A 27,130-nucleotide genomic window follows, 5' to 3' on the forward strand; every position below is an offset into this window, starting at 1 on the left:
TTTGTAAATTTAATTTTGCTACTTTTATTAATCATAATGTAAATATCTGATATGCAGGATATATTTTCATTCACTGGACAAAATTTGGCACAAATACTCGATATGCCCAAATTTGAATAGTGGTGGGGTTGTGGGAAGGGGGGTTGATTTTGTCATTTGGGAGTTGTAGTTGCTGGGATTTACAGTTAACCTACAATCAAAGAGCATTCTTAACTCCACCAATGATGGAGTTGAACTAAACTTGGCACACAGAACTCCCATGACTAACAGAAAATACTGGAAGGGTTTGGTGGGCATTGACCTTGAGTTTTGGAGTTGTAGTTCACCTACATCCAATGAACACTGTGGACTCAAACAATGATGGATCTGGACCAAACTCGGCATGATACACAATATGCCCAAATGTGAGCTCTGCTGGGGTTTGGGGGAAAATAGACCTTGACATTTGAGAGTTGTAGTTGCTAGGATTTATATTCACCTACAATGAAAGAGCATACTGAACCCCACCAGTGATAGAATTGGGTCAAATTTCCCATGCAGAACCCCCATGCCTTGAAGGGACTCACTGACACAAGCCTCCCTCCAGTTCTGCATGCTCTCCTTCGCCTGTCCACGCGCACCACGCTGCCATGCGCAAACACGTCTGCTCTCCCCTCCCCTGAAGTTTCAGAAGCAGCCCTCCCCTTGGCTAAGAGGTCAGCCAATCACAGTGGAGGAGGGCTTTTGGTAGGAGGATTCACTGTCGGTTTCCAAAAAAGGAGAAAGACAGGCAGAGAGATCTTCAGCCTTCTCTGCCAAAGGGTTTACTAAGCATCAGAAATATATGTTTTCTGGTGGCCTCTGATTTAGAGGGACCATTTTACCATCTTTTACCCCTCTTCTCCTTTAGCCTATACAGATCTAGGAAGGAAATGACTATAGTAGGAAATGTGATTCCTATCTGATTTGACAAAGAATTAAATGGAAGGGGTAGCATGATCACTAGCGCTATCCTGAAGACTGAATGTCTGCTAGCCATTTTGTTTCAGGTCCCCCAGATCTTTGCAGGGAGAAGTTACTGTGCCTGCAGTCAATCTTTCACACCCACATACTGCATCGGTGTGATCCATCTAGATTCCTGGCAGCAGCCCACATTTGACTTACTTAATGTACAATACCGCCTGAATTAACATTTTTATAACAGTAGGTAAATACACATCAATCCATTAAAAGAATTCCTAATTTGGACTGCAGTATTAAAATGTATGCCTAATGAACTTTTTGATTCTTCCATTGTATGCACTAATATACGACATATCTCTAATTAAATAAGTGTTCATTTTCTGTAATGAAATGTTCAGGATGCATAAAACTAAAATGTACTTTGAAATTGCTGCTTTTACAGCTTGCAGGGATGGTTTCATGAATATTTTCTATGTCATGATTAGTATCTTTATAACAGTCACTAACTACTAAACGCTTGACTAGTTGTGTGGAATGCTTCAGCCTACTCATTTTATTCTTTTCTTTATTTTTTTGCTATCACTACCTTCGGTTGTTCACTGCATGCAGATTATTGGAAGTAGAGTTCCGGTAAGTATCAATGTAGTTCACAAGTGCACGATTTAACAATCAGAAAATGTTGGGGTTCTTGGCTATTGCTGCATATTGTCCTCTTGCATGGCTTTGTTAAAATGATGCGGCAAATGTATAGTTTAAGATTTTTTTTAATTTCGTTTAGTGTTAACTATATTAACTCCTGTAGGTTTTTTAAATAGTTTTATTAGTTTTTACTATATTAACTCCTGTAATCAATTCTATTTTAATGTTTATATGTTTTAGGGTTTAAGAGAAAAAGCAGAATATAAATACTGCAACTACTACTACTAATAATACATTGTTATTTAATTTTTATAAAAATAGATAAAGCTTCAAATGCCTTAACTGTGCGTTCGGATTGTGGTATGACGATTGTGATTATGATTATATTTATTTTAATTTACTTTTTTTCTCAGCACTGAAACTCAAAATTCTCCCCACTTATAAAGCAGCAATACTAACAACATACAAAAGATAAATATTAAAATGAGTTTAAAATATATACAAGTATTAAATCAGTTAATTTAAGATACTAATAGATGTTCAAGTTATAGAGTATGATGTCTCCCATAAACTGCTTTTTGTAAATACTTGAGGGCCCCAATTATTGGGGGGGGCGGGGGGCAGGGTTGACAAGAACAGCAAAAATTAACACCACAACCAACCATTTAATTAATTTAGTTCTTGGAAATTATAATGCCAATAGGATTGTGTTTTAAGTGCTCATAGATCTGTAATATACTGTATATACTCAAGTATAAGCCAGGTTTTTCAGCCCTTTTTTAGGCTGATAAAGCCTCCCTCTGCTTTTACCCAAGACAAAGTTACTTATTATTTTACTCTGTTATTGTTTTTATTACATGTATTATTTTACTTTATTATTATTACATTTGTTATTTTACTCTATTTATTGTTATTACACTTATTATTTTACTCTATTATTACCTTTATTACATTTATTATTTTACTTTATTATTATTGGAAGGATATGTAAGCACATTTACACTGAAGAAGGTTAAAATAATGGTGTAATCAGAGTTTGACAGTTTTATTTTAAATTACAGTTTTATGTAAATATTCAAACACATTTAATCTACTGATCCCTCAATTAATGTAATTTTATTGGTATATTATATTTTTATTTTGAAATTTACCATTACCATTAGCTGCTGCATTTCCACCCTCGGCTTCTACTCGAGTCAATAATAATATTATTAATAATAATTTATTTATTTGACCAGTCATATGACCATTTCAATATTCTACATGAATAAAAGACAAGGCAAAAAGGAGAGAACATCAGCAGACCTTCTATTTACAGTCAGAATCTTATTTTCCTGGTTCTTTTAGGAAATGTGCTATTTTCTTATATTCGAATCAGTACATTTTCCCAGTTTTTTGTGGTAAAATTAAGTGCCTCGGCTTACATTTGGGTTGTCTTATACTCGAGTATATACGGTACAACTTAAAATGTATAAATTTATTTGTTTGTCAAGAGACAGATTGACGTGATATGCTACTGCGGTTTGTTTACTTTCAGAGCGTATGCTTTAATAAAAAATGTTCACATTTTATGTCCCTTAAGTCTTCTTTTTCTTCCAAGATGATGCATTCATCCTCTTCTTTCTGTAGCACTTTGTTCAATGATACTCATCTCTACTGGTACTCAATATCTGGAATTCATCTTATACTGAACATGATGGTCCTTCTAAAAGAAATGTTTGCAATGGTTTTTAGTTCTCAATTTATATTGATTGTGTTGGCAGGAGAAGTGAATATGTAAGAAACAAAGGACTTTGGGGAAAGAAGTATGATGTTAGCATCATGATTGCAGAACGATTATGTCTTCACATCACTTACGATGCCATTCCAGAACAACGAAACTTGAGAATATGAAGAAACAGCCTTTAATACTAATATGTCTAAAGAACTCTATTATGTTTGTCTGCTTTAAGACTGTAACATGTTTGTTTCATCTTCTATTAAGGGAGGCCTGAAAAATAGTAAGCACGAGTGTACTCTGTCCTCCCAAGAATATGTCCATGAACTGCGGTCTGGTATTTCAGATGAAAAACTTCTCAACTGCTTGGAATCGCTGAGAGTCTCTTTAACAAGCAATCCAGTCAGGTACTTATTACAAATTATTATCCAAAGAAATTAGAGGAAATGATTAGTAAATCAGCATGTGCTGTATAATGTAAAGTGTTTACTAGGGTTTTTTTTTTTTTTTTTTTTTGTTAGGACATGTTTGAAGGACATAGCTCTATGAGTGTGGGTTTGGGTTTTTGAATGAAGACTTAAGAGGTGTTCAGAATAGGTTATATTCATATTTGCCAAAGCCACATCTTTATGGTTCTTGAACCAAATCTCACACTTGGCATCTATGTTGAAAAATGATGTGCTGTGCAACTGCATAGAAGTCCCTGTTCTTTCTGTGCTTTTTGGTTTATTATTCCAGATACAAAACCCACAGTTAATGTTTCTGAAATGTGAGGGAGATCTGTTTACTACTTTCCCAGCTACCTTGTTTCTTAGTTCATAGTCTGACAAATCCTTGTATCTGCATGTTCTGCAGTGCTTCTTAAATGGCAGGTTGAAAAGTAGATGACTCTGGAGAGCCATCTACTGACTGTGGGTTAGATACACATTTTCCAAAGCAAAATAAAAAAAGCACACATTTATCAGAGGCTGGCATATGTTGATTACTCTTTGCACGTTTGGTTGCTATTTCTTGATGGACCTTTTGTTTGTTTGTTTATACCAGGGGTCCTCAAACTTTTTAAATAGAGGGCCAGGTCACAGTCCCTCAAATTGTTGGAGGGTCAGATTATAATATGAAAAAAAAAAACCATGAAAGAATTCCTATGGACTCTGCACATACCTTATTTTTAGTGCAAAAAACCCCCACTTAAAAACAATACAATAATTAAAATGAAGAACAATTTTAATAAATATAAACTTATTAGTATTTTAATGTGTGGGCCTGCTTCTGGCTGATTAGATAGGATTGTTGTTGTTGTGTGCTTTCAAGTCATTTCAGACTTAGGTTGACCCTTAGTGAGGACCAGGTAAATGACCTTGAAGGGCTGTATCTGGCCCTCGTGCCTTAGTTTGAGGACCCCTGGTTTATACAAATGCCAAAGGTAATGGCTATTTAGCAAGTAAGGGGAGTAACAGCTGTGGAAACTGAACACTTGTGGAGTTTATCAGATGAATGCATGTTAGAAACATTAATTGGAGATTCATCCATGTTAGAAGCATTAACTGGAGATCTTGGAGCTTTTGTAACAATGCATAAATTAACTCCTTTACTTATATTTTTCTACAGTTGGGTTAACAATTTTGGACATGAAGGACTCGGGCTTCTTTTGGATGTTCTTGAAAAACTGTTGGATAAGAAACAGTGAGTATGAGAATTCAAAGAGATTAAATGAAAGCCAAAGGATACTGATGTAATATCTGTTGTAAATACTATCTCTCTGTTATAGGCAAGAAAATATTGACAAGAAGAACCAGCATAAACTAATACAGTGCCTCAAAGCATTTATGAATAATAAGGTGAGAATTTCAGTTCACTTTGCTTTTACCATCAGTAGGGAAACTTCAGCTTATCTAGTCATAAATGATTGTTTAAAAAGAGAAATTATAGCAACTGCGGAATGAATACTTTGTATATTGTTGATGATATTTGCTTATTTTTTGTAATTATTGCTCCTATCAGAAGTGAGAAGCTAATTTGAAATATGTTATTTCCTTGTGTAAAATATGATGAATGCCAGAATTGGACTATGAGCCATAGTAAACAAGGGCCGGGCTTTAGCACAGCTGGTTAATCACCAGAAGCAATAGATCTTACCAATTGAAAGGTTAGCAGTTCGAAGCCTGGGTCAGGGTGAGCACCCGACCATCAGCCCAGCTTACTGTCCATCTAAGCAGTTTGGAAACAGCTGTGAGTAGAGAAATTAGTCACCGTTTAAGCAGGAAGGTATTTTACGGAACCATAAAGGAAATACCAGAAAATCAAAGGAGGAAGTCTGTGATCAAGCGCTCTTTGTCATATAGGATAGAGCAACAGCACCCTCCTGTGAGCACAACCTCCAGGACGTTGGAGTTGGGAAAATGCCAACATAATACCTCTATCTGTTGTCTGTCCTGTCTGTTTAACGGCATTGAATGTTTGCCGTGTATGTGAAACTACATTCTTTATCAGTATACAAGGGGATCCTTTAGTACCTTCCCTTTCCTTACTAATATTCCAGACAAACTTGGTCATGTCTTTGAATTCTATATTATTGATATCACCTTTTTAATATGTCTAAAGATAGTGTATGCAAATATTATAATATGATTATAACATTTTAAACTGTAGACATGTTAAAATGAATGTCTTTCAAGTTGTGGATATCCTCATTTGAGAGAGATGTTTATGTGTGTAAACCTCTCTTTTTCTTTTAGTATGGACTGCAAAGAATTCTGGGAGATGAAAGAAGCCTTTTTTTACTTGCCAGAGCAATTGATCCAAAACAACCAAATATGATGACAGAAACAGTAAAAATACTTTCTGCCATTTGCATTGTTGGAGAAGAAAATATGTAAGTGTTGACAACTTTTTAGTAGTAAGAGTTACAAACCTGAAAATACATGAAACTGTCACTTAAAAGAACAACTTTTTTCTACATCACCTAGATCAGGCATGGCCAACTTTTGCCCCTCCAGATGTTTTGGACTTCAACTCCCACAATTCCTACAAGCCAGTGGGAGCTGAAGTCCAAAACACCTGGAGAGCCAAAGTTTGCCCATGCCTGCTTTAGAGAGTAGGACATGGAGCAGTAGATTCAAGCTAGAGCTAAAGAAATTCAACTTAAACATTAGGAAGTACTTCCTGATTGTTGGAACTGTTTGACAGCGGAATATACTGCCCTAGAATTTCTGCTGGACAATTTTAAATAGAGGCTAGATGGCCATCTGTTAGAGATGCTTTGAGGTTGGACTAGATGGCCCTTGGGATCTCTTCAACTGTTATGATTCTACAAAATAAATATGTTTGTGTTGTAGCCTGGACAAAATTTTAGCAGCTATAACAACTGCAGCTGAGAGGAATAATGGTGAACGGTTCACTAATATTGTGGAGGGTCTTGAGAACCATGACGCTTTACAGTTACAGGTGAGATTCTTGGAATTCTGTATTTGAATAATTAGAAAACAGTTGTGGGCTTCAGTAAACACAATGTAACAGAACGCTGCAAAAAGTATGGTCAAGACAGGATCAGAGATTGGAAGTCTAGGTGCCCAAAATGAACATGTTCTATGTACAAGTTTTTGTGTGTGTGTGTGTGTCGGGAGCGACTTCAGAAACTGCAAGTTGCTTCTGGTGTGAGAGAATTAGTCATCTGCAAAGACATTGCCCAGGGGACCCACGGATGTTTTACCATCCTGTGGGAAGCTTCTCTCATGTCCCTGCATGAGAAGCTGGTACTGACAGATGGGAGCTCACCCCGCTCCCCAGATTCGAACCACCGACCTTTTGGTCAGCAGTTCTGCCGGCACAAAGATTTTACCCATTGTGCCCCGGGGCCTCCTTATGTACAAGTTGCACTTACTGAAGTGTCAGAATCTATACTTTTGGCCTCAAAACCTCCATGAATGTATACAATAATATTAGTACCATTATAGAGAGTATTACAGATGCTACTCATGTGTTACAATCAGTTACACTGATAACACAGTAAATCCTCTTTAAAGCCCTTTCTTGGATTTTATAATCTCTTACTACTGTACTGATTGGAAGATTCATTAAGTCGTTTCTGTCAGAAACATTCTCTTTATTAGTCCCAACAATTGAGTAAAATGTTTTTCTGGCATAAACAATCAAAATAAATAGCATCTTCTCTCTCTATTAATAACTCACTGGACATATATTTTGATCTGTTCAATCAAGTCCTAAATGCAACCTAATAAAGAGTCATTCAGGAAAGAACAGCTATAATGCCGTAGCTGTTGATGGGATTTGAAGACTTTGCAAGTGTTATACATTTCATATTGAAAAGCAAGCTCTGCTTTCTTCCTGGATGTCCAGACATAGATTTTCATGTAGAACTTGCAGTAGTGTAAAAAAACCAAATAAAAGGTGATACTTGGAGATGGCAATATACATCTTGCCATCTTTATATTGTGAGCAGTTATTGCCAATGTTGTTTGCTACACAGCTTTTTAAAAAGACCTTGTTTCTTTCTCCTCCCTCTTTTGGTCTGTCTTAATAATCTCATTGGCTACCAGCAGTATGGTTGCTCCAGCATCAGTGTTTTGATTCATGCTTCTCTGAGGTCAGACCTAAGTGGGATCCATTATTGGCAAAATAGCGTTATATACCACTTGAGGTTTTGTAAAGTAGATTTTAGTGCATTTCTTTATTTAGAAAGCTGTGTTTATTGCTCTTGTGCATTTGGAACACTAAATCTCATAAGCTATTTTTACCATAATTTCTGATTACAGGTAGCCTGCATGCAGCTCATAAACGCCTTTGTCACTTCTCCTGAAGATCTTGATTTTAGGATACACTTGAGGAACGAATTTCTGCGCTGTGGGTTAAAGAAAATACTGCCAGTAAGTTATTTGCAGGAGAATTACTAATGCACGAACCCTGTGATTTCTCGTCTCATAATTCTTATACGAGTCTTGTTATGCTGTGGCCAAGTGTGACTTTATAATTTTTAATCACTCGCAAAGGGAACAAAATTTAGAAACATTAAAAACATCTGCTGATAGAAATGGGTTTGTTTTTTTTATTAAAAAATTGCAAAATGGGAGCAACCTTGCTGCTCTGGGATTATCAGTTAGCAAAATTGAAGATAGTTTTGCAAAATGTGAATCTCCATAACCATTTGGGAAATGGGATTCATAACCTTTTTTGGAAAAACCACTGGTCACAACCTTGTTAGAAGTCACAACCTTTTGAAAAGTGAGGTTCGTGAACATTTATGCAAGGCAACTAGGTCTCAGCTGTTAAACTGATGTACCTAGGTATGTCTTTGAACTGCTAGGGACAAAGACATGCCAATGCACAAAAATACATATACATATTCAGCAGAGTTTCAGAAATGTTCCTTTAGTTGTCCAAAAACATCTACTCTCCTTTAAAATATATTTGCCTTTAAATCAAGAAACAAAATAAACAGTGTTTTTCAAAAGTAACTAAGTTGGTTTACTCACAGAACTTCATGTATACAGCATATAGGCACTTTTCTTATTGATCCAGTTACAATAGGATTTTAAGTAGTTTTAAGTAGAGCATCTTCAAAACAATAGTCTATAGTTCAGTGGAGTCTTTAAGAATACATCTTACTGAAGTCTAAACTGTACTGTTCCTGCAGTCTTCTAAAGCAAACACAAGCTGACTTCTATAAGCATACAGATGGCTTCTAATCTCTCTAAGAGTCTAATAGCTTCTACAAAATAAAAATGAAGTCTTAGTCCTGAACATGTCCAGACCTGATCACTTGGTCTGCAGCCCCTCCCACAACAAAGAGGTGAGGTAAAATTGCAAACCAATACACACATACAATACAGTAAGCAATTATATACAAAAAAATACTGGTGGCTTGAGAAGGTTGCTATTTCCAACAGATATTAAGTAACAATAAGCCAGAACTGTATGGAGAAGAGTACGTGACAGTCATATTTAAGTATAGAAATTGCATTACCCATATTTGTGTGTGACTGAGGTATTGTACCCTGTTTTTAAAATTTATTGATAAGCTGCCTTGGATCCTGTGTAAAGAGGAAGGCAGAGCATTCAATAAAAAAATGAATGACAAATAATATAGCTGATTTGGAAAGTGAAATCATCTAGTGTCTTTAACAGCATAACAGGAGGAAATGTTGTATACTGCATAAAACTCCATTTTTAAAGGGTAGATAATATGTTGCAGTTTATGTGGAATATAACCCGACAAAGACACAGTAGCTTCACACAGAAAGAGGAAACATACATTTACTCTTTTCCAGCAGAGTCAAGAACATAAGCTTATGGCATTGCATCAAAACTAAATCTCTCAGAATAACAAAACCTACATAGTCCTTGTATGCATCACATAAATGCAGAGAGCATGCCTTCTCCAATTCTCACCACCCCAGAGAGTGAGCAAGGGAGAGAGCACCTTGTATTTCAAAGCACACCTAGTTATACCCGACCGCCTGTGGCCCATAGTTGCTGGCCTTAATTGGCACTTGCATATAATGATCACCGGCATGAGTTTTTTCCCCCCCTTAACAGAGATAGATAGATACACACACACACATACATACATACATACATACTTCAAGCTTGGTATTGATCCGTTTTTTGTATACCTTAACAAGATACAATACTATTTTTTTAAAAACCCACAATAGACATGGGTTATATAAATTTCATCATGGCAGATTAATAATCCAAATTATTTCTTTGCAATTGGTATAATTAAGGATCCATGTTTTTATAAATGAATTTGAAAGCACGAAGATAGACCAGTTGAAATAACTATTGAATAAAACAGAACATTAATCAATCCAATCCATGATAGCATTGTTTTGGGACAGAGCCAGCTCTCTAGTTAAGCATCCATATTGCTCCCAAAGCTCTATACAACATGTTCCTTATATGCTTATTTTTAAATTTTACTGTTATTTTCAGTAAAGTGGGTGATTTTTTTTTTGCATGGTGTGTGAAAATGTTTACTTTCCTTTGAAAATATTTGTTTCTAATTTTTACTTGACAAGAAGAAAATACGATTTGTAATGCTACGTGCATGATTAAATAACTCACAGGTCTTTCTGTAGTTGAAATGTGTGACTTGCAAATCCGTTAATCATGATTCAGTCCAGTGGCTTCTATGTGGCTAATTGTGGGCTCCACGTTCCTGACGTTTCTGTTGTAGGCACCTGGCCATCTCTACTTCTCCTATTCCCATCTTTGAATGTCCTCATTTGTGATTATGGAATGTCTTTTGAAAGCTACGAGATAAAAGGGAGCATAGTAAAAGAAACATCAAGGTGATATATTAATCCCAACAATCTCTAGTGTGGCATGCTGTAGAAGTTTGGATTTTTATTTACTCTTAAAAAAAAAAACCAAAAACAAAACAATGATGCATGTGGTTTTAATATGTTTAAATTATTTCATATTTAAACATGCCTTCTTTATGTGATGGAGGAGTGTGGCTGCATGACATGGCCAAAATCATTTTAGAACTTAATATATACATTTGTATATCTCAGCGATGCTGAAGAATGGTGGAAGGACATATATGTTATTTTCTTATGAGTATAGATGGATGATGATTTTAATTTTTATTAGTGTATCTATGAAAGCAAAATTACAGTTCTAAATTTATACGTGAAACAATCTTCTAGGATTAATCAGTATAGAATCCTTGAGATGAAGGAGACCTTGTGGGCCATCTAGTCGAACCCCATTCTGCTAAGAAACAGGAAAATCACATTCAGAGCACCCCCAACAGATGGCCATCCAGCCTCTCTTTTAAAGCCTCCAAAGAAGGAGCCTCCACCACACTCAAGGGCAGAGAGTTCCACTTTTGAACAACTCTCACAGTTAGGAACTTCTTCCTAATGTTCAGGTGGAATCTCCTTTCTTTCCTGTAGTTTGAAGCCATTGTTCCATTGCGTTCTACGTTCTAGTCTCCAGGGAAGCAGAAAACAAGCTTGCTTCCCCCCTCCCTATGATTTCCCCTCACATATTTATACATGGCCCTCAACCTGTGTCCTCTCAGCCTTTTCTTCTGCAGGCTAAATATGCCTAGCTTTTTAAGACACTCCTCATAGAGCTTGTTCTCCAGACCCTTGATCCTTTGAGTCACCCTCCTCTGGACACTTTCCAGCTTGTCAACATCTCCCTTAAATTGCGGTTGCCCAGATTTGGACCCAGTGTGATCCCAGTTGTGGTCTGACCAAGGCAGAATAGAGGGGTAGCATGACTTCCCTTATCTAGACACTTGACTCCTATTTATGCAGGCCAAAATCACATTGGCTTGTTTAGCTGCCAAGTGACATTGTTGGCTCATGTCATGTAGATCAAAGTTATGTGCAATAAGGAGGATGACATAAGCACAGATAATTCTTCACTTTAGGCTTCGGAATGAATTTGCTTTAGCCAACCTTCTCTTTTAAAATATTTGAATATCACTTTAAATACCATTTGGTATGTGGCTTGCTAATGCATGAGGTGCTCTTGTGTTCTTGACAAAAGCACACGCATACTGATTAATTATAAGGAGAATTAATCATGTGAATGTGGTGAATGTGTGCCAATTCTATAATAAGAGATAACTTTTTATAATATTACATTTGAATTTCCTTGTGAGAAACATAAACAAGGCAAATTCCTTTATTGGGCACACACCCTGGAATTGAACTTCACGGTTGTCATAGCAAAGTAGAAACAACAATTGAAACAGAATTCTCAATACGCCATACTTGGGACTGTTGTGCTTGAATATATCAAATGAATTAATAAGCCATGGTAAGAAAGAGTTTGTGTCAAGAGTTACATGAATCCTAATAGATCAGTGTTTCTCAACCTTCCTAATACCGCTGCCCCTTAATACAGATCCTCATGTCGTGATGACCCCCAACCATAACATTATTTTGTTTACTACATTCATAACTGTAATTTTGCTACTGTTATGAATCGTAATGTAAATATCTGATATGCAGGATGTATTTTCATTCACTGGACCAAATTGGGCAGAAATACCCAATAAGCCCAAATTCGAATACTGGTGGGGTTGGGGAGGGACTGATTTTGTCATTTGGGACTTGTAGTTGCTGGGATTTATAGTAAACCTACAATCAAAGAATATTCTGAACTCCACCAACGATGAAATTGAACCAAACTTGGCATACAGAACTCCCATGACCAACAGAAAATGCTGGAAGTGTTTGGTGGGTACTGACCTTGAGTTTTGAAGTTGTAGTTCACCCACATCCAGAGAGCACTGTGATGGATCTGGACCAAACTTGGCATGAATACTCAATATGCCCAAATGTGAACAGTGGTGGAGTTTGTGGAGAATAGACCTTGACATTTGGGAGTTGTAGTTGCTGGGATTGATAGTTCACCTATAATCAAAGAACATTCTGAACTCCACCAACGATCGAATTGGGCCAGAATTCTCACACGGAACCCCTATGACCAACAGAAAATACTATGTTTTCTTACGGTCTTTGGTGAGCCCTCTAATACCTCCTCATGACCCCTCCAGGGGTCCTGACTCCCAGGTTGAGAAACACTGTCCTAGATCAAGTCTAGAATAATGATTAATGCCTATAGAATAAGTGGATGAACGTGCTGCGTTTTGTCATAATGTCTCTTTGTCTTACATACAAATAGAATAGAATCATGTATCGTGCTGTGTTGGATGGGCTTCTACTCATAACCAGGGTATTTGGTGCCTGCAACATCTACTGTGAAACTCAGCATACAACTTTCAACTGTGTCTTTATATTTAGTTGTATTATTAAGTATAACAGAGATCATTTGAATAAATGCGTTGAGTCACATGGTTCCATGTATTTTGTGAAATATTAGGATCTGAAGGAGAAGGAGAATGAAGAACTTGATATTCAGCTGAAAGTGTTTGATGAAAACAAAGACGAAGATTTACTTGAATTGGCCCATCGTTTCAATGACATCAAAGTTGAAATGGAATATCCTTTTAAAAAGTGAAATGTTTTCACTTAAGAAAAAATGGCGATGATAAACAGACCGTTTTAAGTCAGTGTCCGTTTCTAAAAGAGTTTACATAAAGAATCAGTAAAGGATAAGAAAATTAGAGCACCAAATATTCAATAGATTTGCTTTAAATAATCAAAGCACACATGAAGATATTATTGATTACAAATAACTTTTATTAACAACATTGCTTAATATACTCTCAGATGGTTTGGAGCGGTGATGAACCATTTTTATAGTAACTTTCTAAGCTGAACACAGATTTCACTACGTAACAAAATTGGAAAAAAAATCTGTTCCTGGTTTGAAACTTATTTCCTGTTTTATTGTGCAGTCCTTTCTTTGAAAGTAATTGTTCTATTCCAGTTTGTGGCTGCCTCAAACTAGATGATTTTTTTTATTGTGTCAGAAGCAACTTGAGAAATTTCAAGTTGCTTCTGGTGTGAGAGAATTGGCCATCTGCAGAGACATTGCCCAGGGGGCGCCTGGACATCCTGTGGGAGGCTTCTCTCATGTTCCCGCATGAGAAGCTGGAACTGACCAATGGGAGCTCACCCCGTCTTGTGGATTCGAACCGCCGACCTTGAATTGGTTGAACCTCTGGGAGATATTCATTGAAAAATTAGAACAAAATGTGCAGTGGGATGTCCCCCCAAAAACAAAGTTTTTGCAGTTTAATGAACTTTTCCCATATTTTTATGATATAACCAATTAGGAAATGGCATTTATAACCCAGGAACAAAAATCATGTTGCACAGTGTTACTGAAACGGATTTATCTTCTTCAGTGTAGGCCTGTAGGGTACAGATAGGGTTTTTAAATTAAAATTATTTGCAAAGTGTTGGAAACAATAGATGTCTGTCTTCCTCATTTGCATGACCCACAGATTTCAGGATGCCTTGAATCCTGGTCACTGCAAATGTAATCTATTCTTGCGGAACTTTTTGTCATTTCCTTGACATTCCTTGTACTGATGTGAATGAAGTTTACCACCTTCTATACAACATGCTGAAAGAAACATCATCTGAAAGCTACTTCCTATCCATTTTGCAACATTTTCTACTCATCAGAAATGATTACTATGTTCGGTAAGTATATATATTTTTTTTCTGTTTTGAATTTGGTGTTGACATAACAAGGGTGTGAAAGATGCAGCCTTTCATTTTGCCATTTTGCCTCTCAGTATAATACAATTTGCTCATATTCTGTTTGGCTTGCAGAAATCTGTTAACATAGATGGATCAAGTTCAGATTTTAAAAAATCATTTGTTGTATGCCTGTAAGAACAATCCTCCCCCTCTAAATGATTATTTTTAATAGTTACTATATTAATAAAAATAATCCTCTTTTTTTGTTCTAGCCCTCAGTATTACAAGATAATAGAAGAATGTGTTTCTCAAATAGTCTTGCATTGTAGTGGTATGGATCCTGACTTCAAATGTAGAGGGCGGTTGGATGTAGATTTCACTCATCTTATAGGTATGTGTATCTTAGTACAAGATCTCTCTAAATCTTAGTAATTATTTTTAATATATTCATTTAAAATAAAATTATTGTCCATTCATCACGAGTGTGACTAGCCTATGAAATAATTCTTGGATGACCCAATTTAAAACGACTTTTACTCAGAAGACATTGAATTGCTGGTTTTAAATTGATTTTAATGTATATGTTGTGTTAACAGTTTATGCCTATGTCTCTGTTTTATATTGTATGTTTGTATTATTTTGCATATGTGGAAACCGCTCTGAGTCCCCTAAGGAAGATAGGGTGATATATATAAATAAAGTTTTATTATTATTATCATTATCATTATTATTATTATTATTATTATTATCATTGCTATGATTACATTGCATTTCAGATTTCTGAATTTCTGCTGTACCTGGAAATACTACTGTTTTCTGTGGGCTCTTGTCTCTCAAACTTAAGGGGGATTGTTACTAAAGGCAATATAATTTCATATGTATCTGCTTTGCAAAATCAAGTTTGCCCTTATAATTTCAGATAGCTGTGTGGACAAAGCAAAAGTAGAAGAAAGTGAGCAAAAAGCTACAGAATTTTCCAAAAAGGTAAGCCCAGTTATTCTGAGCACTGGTGTTTTCAAATCTGTAGACCAGATACTCTTAAGATTTAATGCAGTTATTATATTACATTAATAAAAGTAGTGCCTTGAGTATATTCTCTGACAGTTTGGGTATAAGTATATAATATCTTAAAATGTGCTGTAAAGTGTAATCAAAATGTATAAGATAGCGAGTCTTACATGTGTGATAGTTAACTTCAGTATGAAGACATCTGATTCCAGATGACTATCACAATGAACAAGTGTGAATATGATATGGTGTTGTTTCCCTCCTCCTCCTTATTTACTGATCTAGGAAGCCAAACATGTTCCTGTTACTTTTCTCACTCTGAATTACACCCTTGCTTTTGTGTTCCTATATCAGGGTAAAAATACAGTAAATAAGCAAAAAATTGAATGCTCAGTAAGTTTGATATTGTTTGGACAAATGTGTCTGTATTGGTGATCATTGCAGTTTGATGAAGAGTTTGCAGCTCGACAAGAGGCACAAGGTGAGCTTCAAAAACGAGAAGAGAGGATCAAAGAACTTGAAGCTGAAATTCAGCGGCTACAATCCCAGGTAATGGAAGGAGTTCAGCTATATACTGTGTCAAAATGTGCTTCAAGCTGAGACAGATGACGGGCCCTTTGTCTTCATTTACTGCCAAATTTGTGATGGCAGCCTACAAAATGAAGAAGCAATGTAGTTACCTTACATAATGAATTACCTTATTTCAAACACACAGCCATTATATAAAACGAAAACAAAATAACTTTGCAACACAGTTCAGTTATCTAACAAGTCAATAACCTTAATTTAAATAAGAAGCTGTTTGGTTACAGTGTAGAATATTGGTTTTGCAAGCATTTCAGAGATCAGTAGTTACTAGCTAGTTCCTCTGGAGCTGTTGGCTCTGCTGATTACCAAGTGTAAAAATTACCTAATGTAAATAAGCTATTGGTACTTGATTTATCTATACCAAAACACTATTATAAGATCTGTCTTCCAATCTAGGAATATTTTGTGCATAAGGTGCTGGTAGTTAGGGTGACATTTTTCTTGGCTATATTAAGCTCTCAAATGCTATTGGAAATTAATAAGTGGATTTTTTATTTCCACAGTGGTTAGTTAAGATTTCACGTTAATAGGATGGTAAGCATGATGAAGGATGTAAAGCTTCCGGTATAATTTGTTTATAGTTCTTGCATCAATAGTCTCTAGTATTTCAAGGGTTACCTTAAACATAAATGTTGGAAAGGCAGTCATTTGTTAGGTAGTCCCTATATAGACTTGTTCACACCTGCATAGTATACAAGTCTTGCAGCCAGGCTTTCAAGCTGCAAGGCCATTAAATGCTAATCAAGGTCATCAATTGCAACATTCACAGTTGCCTCAAACAGACAAGAGTTCTTTCTCCCATCCTGGACATTATTCCATAGTTATATAAACTTCAATTGCCTAGTTTCCAACAGATCTCACATCCTCTGATGATGCCTGCCCTAGATGTAGGTGAAACATCAGGAGAGAATGCTTCTGAAGCATACAGCCTGGAAAACTCAAAGCAACCCAGTGATTCCGGCCATGAAAGCCTTCAACAACACATACATTTGTTAGTCTGCCAGAGAAGTAGGACTTATTCTGAGCCCTGAGGAGTACATTTCCAGTTTATAGCTTTTTATGGGAGTAGTGCCACTTTTTATTGTAAGGGGGTCATGCTGATGTGGCACTGCTGTCCAGGCCTGAGAGGTTTTCACCGTGTGCCTGAAAGTTTATATTGGTACATATATGTGCCAGTAAAAATGAAATTTATTACAAACCTTATCCAGAAGCCAGATTTTCACCTTAATTTTTCTGCCTGTGCTGTTAACCTCATTTAAAAGATGGATTTTCTGAGGCAGTGAATATTTAAGTATGGGAATTATGGTGATAATTCTGTTTCAGCCAACTGACTTTATTTTTAGAAGTTCTATGAATATCTCAGAGATAAAAATATCCTAAAGCTCTGGGATGTATTTAGTTAATGAAATTTTTTTCTTGTCTTCAAATGTCATTAATTCTCTTGATCTATATTCATGTGTAACAAAAATTTGCATATAGAATTTAGTGCTCCTCAATGTAATGTCAAACATCTGATCAAACGGCTGATGCCAATATAAAATGATTAGGAATAATCACATTATCTATCAGTAATATAGATCAGTAGATATATAGATCTTCTTTTTGATTAGTTCACTGACCATATCAACAACAAAAGAGAGAAACACAGACACTAATCTATGGATTTGCTTTGTGAAGTACAAAATCTTTGTAAATGTCAGAGTTAGAGCAAATCCCAGTGTCAAGTATATTCCAGTCAAGGATTTATGGAGCAATGTTCAGTCATTAAGGGCGTAATTTCACTAACCGGCATACTTTTGTGTCAAGCCACATCAGTGGATGTGGCTCTTAATGAGACATGCCACATTATCACAGGATGTCTGCACCCTACACCACTGGAGAAATTATACTGTTTAGCCAGTATTGCACGACCTGACATCTGCCAGGAAGTAGCAACCAATAATGAAAGGATCAAAAACAGTGACATCTCCATCCAATCCTCTGTTTGGATATCAGCCAGCATGCCAATGTCTGAAATAAAGTAATAGCTTCCTAAGATCTACAGAGATACTTGCAGGTACACCTCAGCAAGTGAGAATCCAAAAGTGGCAGGTTAAACCCAGCACCTTAATCAGGAGCTGAGACAGGATGAGAAACTCCTTCCTGGGCAAGCTGGAAGGCACTGAACAGGCTGCCCTTTAGCACCACAATATGCAGAGCAAACCTTAAGAATTGGGGCACCAAATTGGAGTAGAAGGCATGTGAGTGTGGAGAAGAGCAAACCACAGGCCACCTACTACAATGCAGTCTGAGCCCCACCACATGCACAATGGTGGACCTCCTCACAGCCACACTAGAGGCACTTGAAGTGGCCAGCTTCTGGTCAAAGGAAATTTAACATAATGTCAAGTTTTCTCAATTTGCTCCTGACACTATAAATAAATAAAATATCCAAAATGTAATATTTCTCATATTGTGATCAGAATGCAAATTTGCCAGCTTCTTCTGTCTGTTGTGTGGGTTGTGCTCTCATATCTAAAACAGATTTTTTTTTTTTAGGCTCCTTCGTGTTCGAGTGGCTTACCTCCAGGAGGCATCCCTCCTCCTCCGCCGCCACCCCCTCTTCCTGGTGGTGCAACCCCTTGCCCACCACCGCCTCCACCGCCACCATTGCCTGGTGGTTTGCCACCGCCACCACCACCGCCTCCTCCTTTGCCTGGGGGGGCCATACCACCACCGCCTCCCATGCCTGGAGGTATTCCGCCACCACCGCCTCCATTTGGTGGCCCCCCTTCTTTAGGAACTGTGCCACAGCTGCCTTTTGGAATGACGCCTAAGAAAAAATACAGTCCTGAAGTGTCTATGAAGAGAATAAATTGGACAAAGGTATTTCATTGTGACATCTAATTCGCTTTTTGAAAAAATCCTGATCTTAAAAGACAAGAGTAGCACAATTTTCGTTTGAATGTGAAAATGTTGGTACTTATTACACAGCCCGACCAAAACAAAAAAGGTTTTGTTTTGGTTTTTGGGCTGATACAGAACATTGCATTGACTAGACCACATCAGCTCTAGTTTCTTAGATATGGTTATTTTTGTATTTAAAATAATGTTTTTATTTGGTTATGCAGACAAATTATAACAATTACATTTCTATACTTATATACTACTTAAACATATCCATTTCCCCTTTTCCTCTTCCTCCTTCCCCTGGGAACAGTTATACCTTTGCTCTGATTATTATTTTATTTGATCAATCATGAAAATTGTAGCTTTCGAATAGAAAAAGAGCAAGGAAATGGGAAATTAAAACATGGTATGACTATCAGATTATATGATACAAGATTATATCACTGAAAGGACAATAAAATATACCAATGGATATATTAAGGAGAATTGGGATTCGAAATGGAGGCTTATTGACAGAGTGAAAGGGAAAGAAAAATATAAGGAACTGAATCAGACAGTCTTAGATATAGTTATCATGTTTTTTTTAATGAGCCAATAGATGAAGACTTATAGATGGCATATTGTCTGGATCTCAAAAACTAGAGCTGATAAGGGAAAAGCGGTGCTAATTTTGGAATCAGCAGGTCAACTATACCCAGAAACAGAGATAACATTTGAGTCACGAAAATATGTGTTAGCCAGTGTTAATTAATTGTCATACTAGCCCTTGTAATAATAACCTGTCAGTATGCTAACCTCTTGAATGACTTTAAGAAGTTTTTTATGTACATTATTTGAGGTTTTGACATGTGTGGTAACATTTGTCAGCTTCATTTAATCACAAAGTTGAAAAAAGCTGCAAGGACCTTTCGGTCACACTCCTTGTACTTTTCTTTTATTTGTCCCACAATTTTGAATTCTAGCACTACATGGTCATAGAATCATAGAGTTGGAAAAGACCTCATGGGACATCCAAGCCCCTGCCAAGAAGCAGGAAAACTGCATTCAAAGCACCCCCAACAGATGGCCTTTGTTTAAAAGCCTCCACCACACTCTGGGGCAGAGAGTTCCACTGCTGAACAGCTATCAGAATGGGGGACAATGCCTGGCTCGAGAGCAGTACGTGTGAAAAAGATCTTGGAGTCCTCGTGGACAACAAGTTAAACATGAGCCAACAATGTGATGTGGCGGCAAAAAAAGCCAATGGGATTTTGGCCTGCATCAATAGGAGCATAGTGTCTAGATCTAAGGAAGTAATGCTACCCCTCTATTCTGCTTTGGTTAGACCACATCTGGAATATTGTGTCCAATTCTGGGCACCACAATTCAAGAGAGATATTGACAAGCTGGAATGTGTCCAGAGGAGGGCAACTAAAATGATCAAGGGTCTGGAGAACAAGCCCTATGAGGAGCGGCTTAGGGAACTGGGCATGTTTAGCCTGAAGAAGAGAAGGCTGAGAGGTGATATGATAGCCATGTATAAATATGTGAGAGGAAGCCACAGGGAGGAGGGAGCAAGCTTGTTTTCTGCTTCCTTGGAGTCTAGGACGCGGAACAATGGCTTCAAACTACAAGAGAGGAGATTCCATCTGAACATTAGGAAGAACTTCCTGACTGTGAGAGCCGTTCAGCAGTGGAACTCTCTGCCCCGGAGTGTGGTGGAGGCTCCTTCTTTGGAAGCTTTTAAGCAGAGGCTGGATGGCCATTTGTCAGGGGTGATTTGAATGCAATATTCCTGCTTCTTGGCAGGGGGTTGGACTGGATGGCCCATGAGGTCTCTTCCAACTCTTTGATTCTATGATTCTATGATTCTATCACAGTCAGGAAGTTCTTCCTAATGTTCAGATGGAATCTCCTTTCTTGTAGTTTGAAACCATTGCTCCATTGCGTCCTAGTCTGCAGGGCAGCAGAAAACAAGCTTGCTCCCTCCTCCCTATGACTTCCTCTCACATACTTATTCATGGTTATCATGTCTCCTCTCAGCCTTCTCTTCTTCAGGCTAAATATATCCAACTCTTTAAGCTGCTCCTCATAGGGCTTGTTCTCCAGACCCTTGATCATTTTAGTTTTAGTTGTCACTTCTCCAACAGTTGGGGAAGTGAGCTAGGATCAGGCTTTTGATTTCTGATCCACTTTTGCCTTCTTCTTTGTTTTGAAATTGGAAATTATCTGCAAGGCACATAAAGAATTTGTTGGACAGCATATGTTGAGCAGAATCCATGTATCAGCTACCAGCATTTTGCATCCTTGAGGTTTCTAGAGAGAAAAGAAGGCATTAATTAAGTACATCAATATTTACTATGCTTTGGGTTGCTGTGAGTAGGAAACTATGCAAGTAAGGTTTATATATAAACTTTACAATAGACCTCACACCTCTGAGAATGTCTGCCATATATGTTGGCAAAACATCAGGACAGAATGCTTCTGGAACATGGCCATAGATCCAGGAAAGCTCACAGCAACCCAGTTTTTCAGGCCATTAAAGCCTTTGACAACACATTACCATGTTTTATTGATTTAGAGAACAAAAAACCCTGCATTCTCATACCTATTTTCTGATTTGCCGAGGAAGATTAGAAATGTTGTTTTCAGATTTCCATGTTTTACTTCTTGCTTTTGAAAATGCGCTTCTGCTTGATTTTGGATTGTGCCGATCATTAGAATTGCCATTTTGTTAAAATTAGCAGCCTGCATAGTCCCTGTAGGTACCTAAGTAACTGTCTTTATTATGTTTTCAGGTTGAACCACAAGAAATATCAGAAAACTGTTTTTGGCTAAAAGCTAAAGAAGAAAAATTTGCAAGTCAAGATCTTTTTGCAAAATTGGCACTCACGTTCGCTACACAGATGAAGGGTAATTGGCTCACTGTATTTTTCATATCTAGCAGTGGTGTCTTACTATTGTCACTTTTATATAATTTCTCTGCACAGCACTTTGAAGGGCAAATTATAGATCCAAGTAGCATACCATCTGAATTTTGAGACTTGATGCTACAAAGACAGTGGAAATTCAGTCTCAATGTACAAACATTGCATCTGTTAAATATCTATATACTTTTAAAGTGCTTTTTTTTTTTACAGCTAAAAAAGCGGTTGAGGGTACAGAAGAAAAGAAGATAGCCATGCCTAAGAAGAGAGCTAAAGAGTTGAGGGTTTTGGATGGGAAGACAGCACAGAATTTGTGTACGTAACATATACATTATTTTGCTTTGCACAAAGCTTGTTTCCTATTTATTTGTTGCAAATAGTTCATTACGCTGTTTGTTGTGCTTAGTCAGCCTACATTCTATATCTAGTTCTGTGGTTTTACTCTGTAAAGAATGTCAATGAATGAAATACTCTGAATTTCAAATGAGCTGTTTCTCTATTGTCCTTATTATCTTGACGATATTTTCTCAATGTGTTGTTATGGTGTCTTTTTCAGCCATTTTCTTGGGGTCTTTCCGCATGCCTTACGATGAAATTAAAAACATTATTATAGAAGTAGATGAAGAAAAACTAAGTGAAGCATTGATTCAGGTAAGTTAGCAGAGCAACTTACTACAGTATTCAAAACTAGTTGTTCTAATATTTGTAAATTTAGCTGATGCTTATGAGGAACCTGTTTAATCACTTGATTGCTGTGAGTTTTCCGGGCAGAATGGCCATGCTCCAGGAGCATTCTCTCCTGATGTTTTTCCCACATCTATGGCAGGCATTCTCAGAGGTTGTGAGGTCTGTTGTAAACTAGGCAAATGGGGTTTATATATATGTGAAATGTCCAGAGTGGGAGAAAGAACTGTTTGTTTGGGGCACTTGATTAGCACTGAATGGCCTTGCAACTTCAAATCCTGGCTGCTTCCTGCCTGGGGGAACCCTTTGTTGGGAGGTGTTAGATGTCCCTGATTATTTCCTGCCTGGAATAGATGTGGCAGGCATCCTCAGAGGTTGAGAGGTCTTTTGGAAATTACGTCAGGAGAGAATGCTTCTGGAACATTGCCATATAGCCCGGAAAACTCACAGCAACCTAGTAATTTCAGCCATTAAAGCCTTCGACAAAACAGAAAATATGATAGTCATTCTGATTTCTGGTTTGTTTGTTTTTTCATACTAGAATTTAGTTAAAAACCTCCCTGAACAGAAGGAGCTCAGTGCCTTAGCCGACTTGAAGAGTGAATACGAAGACCTTTGTGAGCCAGAACAGTTTGGAGTTGTGGTATGTTCTGTATTATAATGTCATTCTGCAGTTCCGCTTCAGTGTCCAACTTAGGGATTGCTTTACCAAGTTTCTTTAACAGTTTATGAGGCACCCGGTGGTGCAGTGGGTTAAACCCCTGTGCCGGCAGGACTGAAGACTGACAGGTCGCAGGTTCGAATCTGGGGAGAGGCGGATGAGCTCCCTCTCTCAGCTCCAGCTCCTCATACGGGGATATGAGAGAAGCCTCCCACAAGGATGATAAAAACATCAAAAATCATCCGGGCATCCCCTGGGCTGCGTCCTTGCAGACGGCCAATTCTCTCACACCAGAAGCGACTTGCAGTTTCTCAAGTCACTCCTGACACGACCAAAAAAAATGTTTATGGGGATTTTCATTAGTGAGGTTACAATGATATGTTTAACAGTCTTGTTACTCGTGATCACAAGAACAGGTTAAGAAGTAAGTAAGGATGATTGAAGGACTGTCTTTGAAGTTTTTTTTTTCTTTTCAGAAAGTACATATCTATTTGCATATACAAATTAGCTAAGTTAATTATTAATATAAAGTTTTAATTAGATAATCAATATACTCATTGAAACTAATCAAGGTCAGGAATTAGATGTTTAAAATTCATTTTGAAAAGTCACACTTTGCAATTAGGTTATTTATTATAATAGACTAATTAGCTTAGCATTTCTCGCCTGTGAAGATCGGAGCATCGCATTTTCATATAGATGAAGCATTGAGATGAATTTTATATTAGATTAAACACAGTTTTGGAGTTATATCCTGCTGTCAAATGAAATTTTGCATCTAATGTGAGGAAGATGTGGTTAATGATGGTTGCCAAAAGGAAGCTATCACCCTTTGATGCCACATTATACTGTCCTATGTTTCAGAATTCAAAAAATCCCCTGATGTTATTTGACTAAAATTATTTCTGGTGTTTCAAGATAGGATTTATCTATCTATATTTATATACATCTACAAATATAAATAAGTGATAGGCTTCATATAATTATATTATTTTGAAACAAGAACATATAATAATCATGTAAAGATAAAGGTTTCCCCGACATTAAATCTCGTTGTGTCCAACTCTGGGGGTTCGTGTTAATCTCAATTTCTAAGCAGAAGAGCCAGCGTTGTCCATAGACACTTCCAAGGTCATGTGGTTAGCTTGAGTGCATGAGGCGGTGTTACCTTCCCATCAAAGTGGTACCTATTGATTTACTCACACTTGCATGTTTTCAAACAGCTTAGGTTGGCAGGAGCTCGGCTAATAGCGGGAGCTCAACCTGTCCTGTGGATTCGAACTGCCGCCCTCTCAGTCAGCAAGTTCAGCAGCTCAGCAGTTTAACCCACTGAGTCATATCTTTCTATAAAGTGGCAAAGGCAGCTGCAAGCTAAAAGAAATGCAGTTACATTGATGCTAGTGTTGTACAATAGCCCCAAATGTTGCAAAGTTTGTTAAATAACAAAAATGAAAACTGATTTGAAGTGTGAGATTGTTATTGCCTAGCTTTATGTTGCAAAACATGAATACAATGTGCAAAATAGATATGACTATAGTAGTTATTTAATAAACATTTGTAGTTTGTGTAGTTGATTTCCATCAAGTGACTACAAAAGGTGCACATTATCCACTCACTGACTATTAAAACCATCTACTTGGAATATGGATTAATGGACAACGAGACTGGATGCTGATTCTATTGATGAGACGTGATGGATTGTTGTTTTCCTGTATTGTTGTATTGATGTTCTGATGTTAATTAATGGATATTACTGTTTTAAATGATTAATGATTTTGTATTGTATTGTTGATACTGGTTGTTAACCGCTCTGAGTTGCCTGATGGCTGAGAAGAGCGGTATACAAGTGAAGTAAATAATAAATAAATAAATAAATAAATAATACTTAAATTAATAGCTGCAAAAATACCTTATTTATTTACTTCATTTCTACTCCACCTTTCTCGACCCCAGAGGGGTCTCAAGGCGGCTTACACATCTGGCAAAAATTTAATTGCCGCACAGATAAACAATAAAATACATCTCATCAAAATATAAACAATCTAAACATATAAGCAATTAAAATAATATCAATCAAACAGATTAAAACCATCTAAAACACCGAGTCATGATCTCACAACCATAATCGTTTTCCAAAACCCATTGTACATTATTCAAGCTGTTAAAGTCTCATTTTGTAGTTGCCTATTCACCAAATGCCTGCATTAAAAGCCAGGTCTTAAGTTTTTTCTAAACCTTGCCAACTATATCCCTGTATTTTGGTGCAGGGGAATGTAAGGTTTGCTACAACTAATAGAAGTTACTTTGTTCTGTTTCATAGAAAATGCTTTTCCGCATGATCCCCAAGCTTTGCCTTTTCTTTCAGATGAGCTCAGTTAAAGCGTTGCGACCTCGCCTGAATGGCATCCTTTTCAAGCTAACCTTTGAAGAACACATAAATAATATCAGGCCGGGCATTATGGCAGTGACGATGGCCTGCGAGGAGGTGAAGAAGAGTGAAAGCTTTAGCAAGCTGTTGGAACTGATGTTGTTGATAGGGAACTATATGAATTCTGGCTCAAGAAATGCCCAGTCATTGGGCTTCAATCTTAGTTTTCTGTGCAAGGTAAGCCCGATGTTTAGAAGCATTCATTGTTTTATCATAGTGATCTTCCAAAGCTTAACCGAATTCATGTTCCAAAGATCTTTAACGTTACTGTGAGTTTCTTGTGCCTATATTATGACATTTCTTGGAGGAGAGATATCTGCAAATAATGCTTTGTGGGCAAATTACCATTCTTCTGTCTGTTACTTTTTCGCGTGGAGTTGGACAAAACCTCCTAAAAACATGGGTTGGCCTTCACTCCTTATTATGAAAACAGGAACTAGAAGCCTCTGGAGAGTGTCCACTTAGGAAAGCCGCTGTCATCACAAGCCCAGTTTGGGTTCTACACTGTAGAATTAATGCAGTTTGGCACCACTTTATTATGACTCAGTTCAATGGCATTCTGGTATCTGTAGTTTGGTGACACACCAGCACCCTTTTGAAGAGAAGGCTAAAGAATTTGAAATTACATAGCATTGAGTTATTGCAGTTAAACTGCATTAATTCGACAGTTAGTTATACCCCCCACAAGCATGCTGGAGCAGACTTTTGTTCTCTCTCTCTCTTTCCTTTTAATTCATTTCATTTTTCAAAATAAAAACTGTAAAACTCTCTCTTTGCTTCACAGTCTTTGTGTCTCCTCGCTGCTCTCTTTTCCCAATATTGACAACAAAAAATTGGGTCTCTTACTAAATTGCAAACACCAATAATGCCATTTATCTTGAAATGCAAGTAATCTGTATCCGGCAGCTGATCCAGTGTCGTGTTTTGCAAATGTTTTTTTGGAGGGAATATTTCTAAAAATAGTGCATATCTCCCCCTCTCCATTTCTTTCCAATGACAGATTAGAGATACAAAATCATCAGATCAAAAAATGACACTCTTACAATTCTTGGCTGCCATTTGTGAAGAAAAATATCGGGACATCTTAAAATTTCCAGATGAGCTTCAGCATGTGGAAAGTGCAAGCAAAGGTACATGGCATGATGACAGTGATAAGAATGACCATATATACTTGGGTATAAGCTGCGTTTTTCAACCCACTTTTTAGGCTGAAAAAGCCCTCCTTGGCTTATACTCAAGTCAAAGTTATTTATCATTTTACTCTGTTGTTATTATTATTATTATTATTATTATTATTACATTTATTATTTTATTCATGTATTATTATTATTATTATTATTATTATTACTATTATTATTACATTCACATTATTTTACTATATATTTTTTATTATTTTATTACATTTTTTATTCTGCTCTAGTTATTTCATTTATTATTTTGCTCTATTTCTTATTACATTTATTATTTTACTCACTTTATTAAGATTGGAAGGATACGCAAGCACATTTACATTGAAGAAGGTTGGAATAATGGTTTAATCAGAATTGGGCAGTCTTATCTTAAATGACAGTT

General features: G+C 36.9%; 1 protein-coding gene across 3 annotated transcripts in view; it reads left to right on the forward strand.

Annotated features, from left to right (window-relative positions):
• The window catches only part of DIAPH2 (diaphanous related formin 2), an 85,727-nt gene that overhangs the window by 12,014 nt on the left and 46,583 nt on the right, over window positions 1–27,130 (forward strand). For 2 of the 3 annotated variants that reach the window (XM_067471516.1, XM_067471518.1), the window contains 19 exons: window positions 1,552–1,572; window positions 3,566–3,705; window positions 4,907–4,981; window positions 5,067–5,136; window positions 6,034–6,170; window positions 6,634–6,742; window positions 8,071–8,181; window positions 13,163–13,281; window positions 14,278–14,394; window positions 14,667–14,785; window positions 15,314–15,378; window positions 15,847–15,951; window positions 18,529–18,855; window positions 21,657–21,771; window positions 21,999–22,100; window positions 22,342–22,436; window positions 23,011–23,112; window positions 25,496–25,735; window positions 26,559–26,688. In XM_067471516.1, the coding sequence (XP_067327617.1) occupies window positions 1,552–1,572; window positions 3,566–3,705; window positions 4,907–4,981; window positions 5,067–5,136; window positions 6,034–6,170; window positions 6,634–6,742; window positions 8,071–8,181; window positions 13,163–13,281; window positions 14,278–14,394; window positions 14,667–14,785; window positions 15,314–15,378; window positions 15,847–15,951; window positions 18,529–18,855; window positions 21,657–21,771; window positions 21,999–22,100; window positions 22,342–22,436; window positions 23,011–23,112; window positions 25,496–25,735; window positions 26,559–26,688 (2,299 nt within the window). The remainder of the gene's footprint in view (window positions 1–1,551; window positions 1,573–3,565; window positions 3,706–4,906; window positions 4,982–5,066; window positions 5,137–6,033; window positions 6,171–6,633; window positions 6,743–8,070; window positions 8,182–13,162; window positions 13,282–14,277; window positions 14,395–14,666; window positions 14,786–15,313; window positions 15,379–15,846; window positions 15,952–18,528; window positions 18,856–21,656; window positions 21,772–21,998; window positions 22,101–22,341; window positions 22,437–23,010; window positions 23,113–25,495; window positions 25,736–26,558; window positions 26,689–27,130) is intronic. The other variant, XM_067471517.1, reaches the window with a different exon arrangement.

Source organism: Anolis sagrei, chromosome 10, assembly GCF_037176765.1.
Source record: "Anolis sagrei isolate rAnoSag1 chromosome 10, rAnoSag1.mat, whole genome shotgun sequence".
In the NCBI taxonomy this organism is placed as follows: Eukaryota; Metazoa; Chordata; class Lepidosauria; order Squamata; family Dactyloidae; genus Anolis; species Anolis sagrei.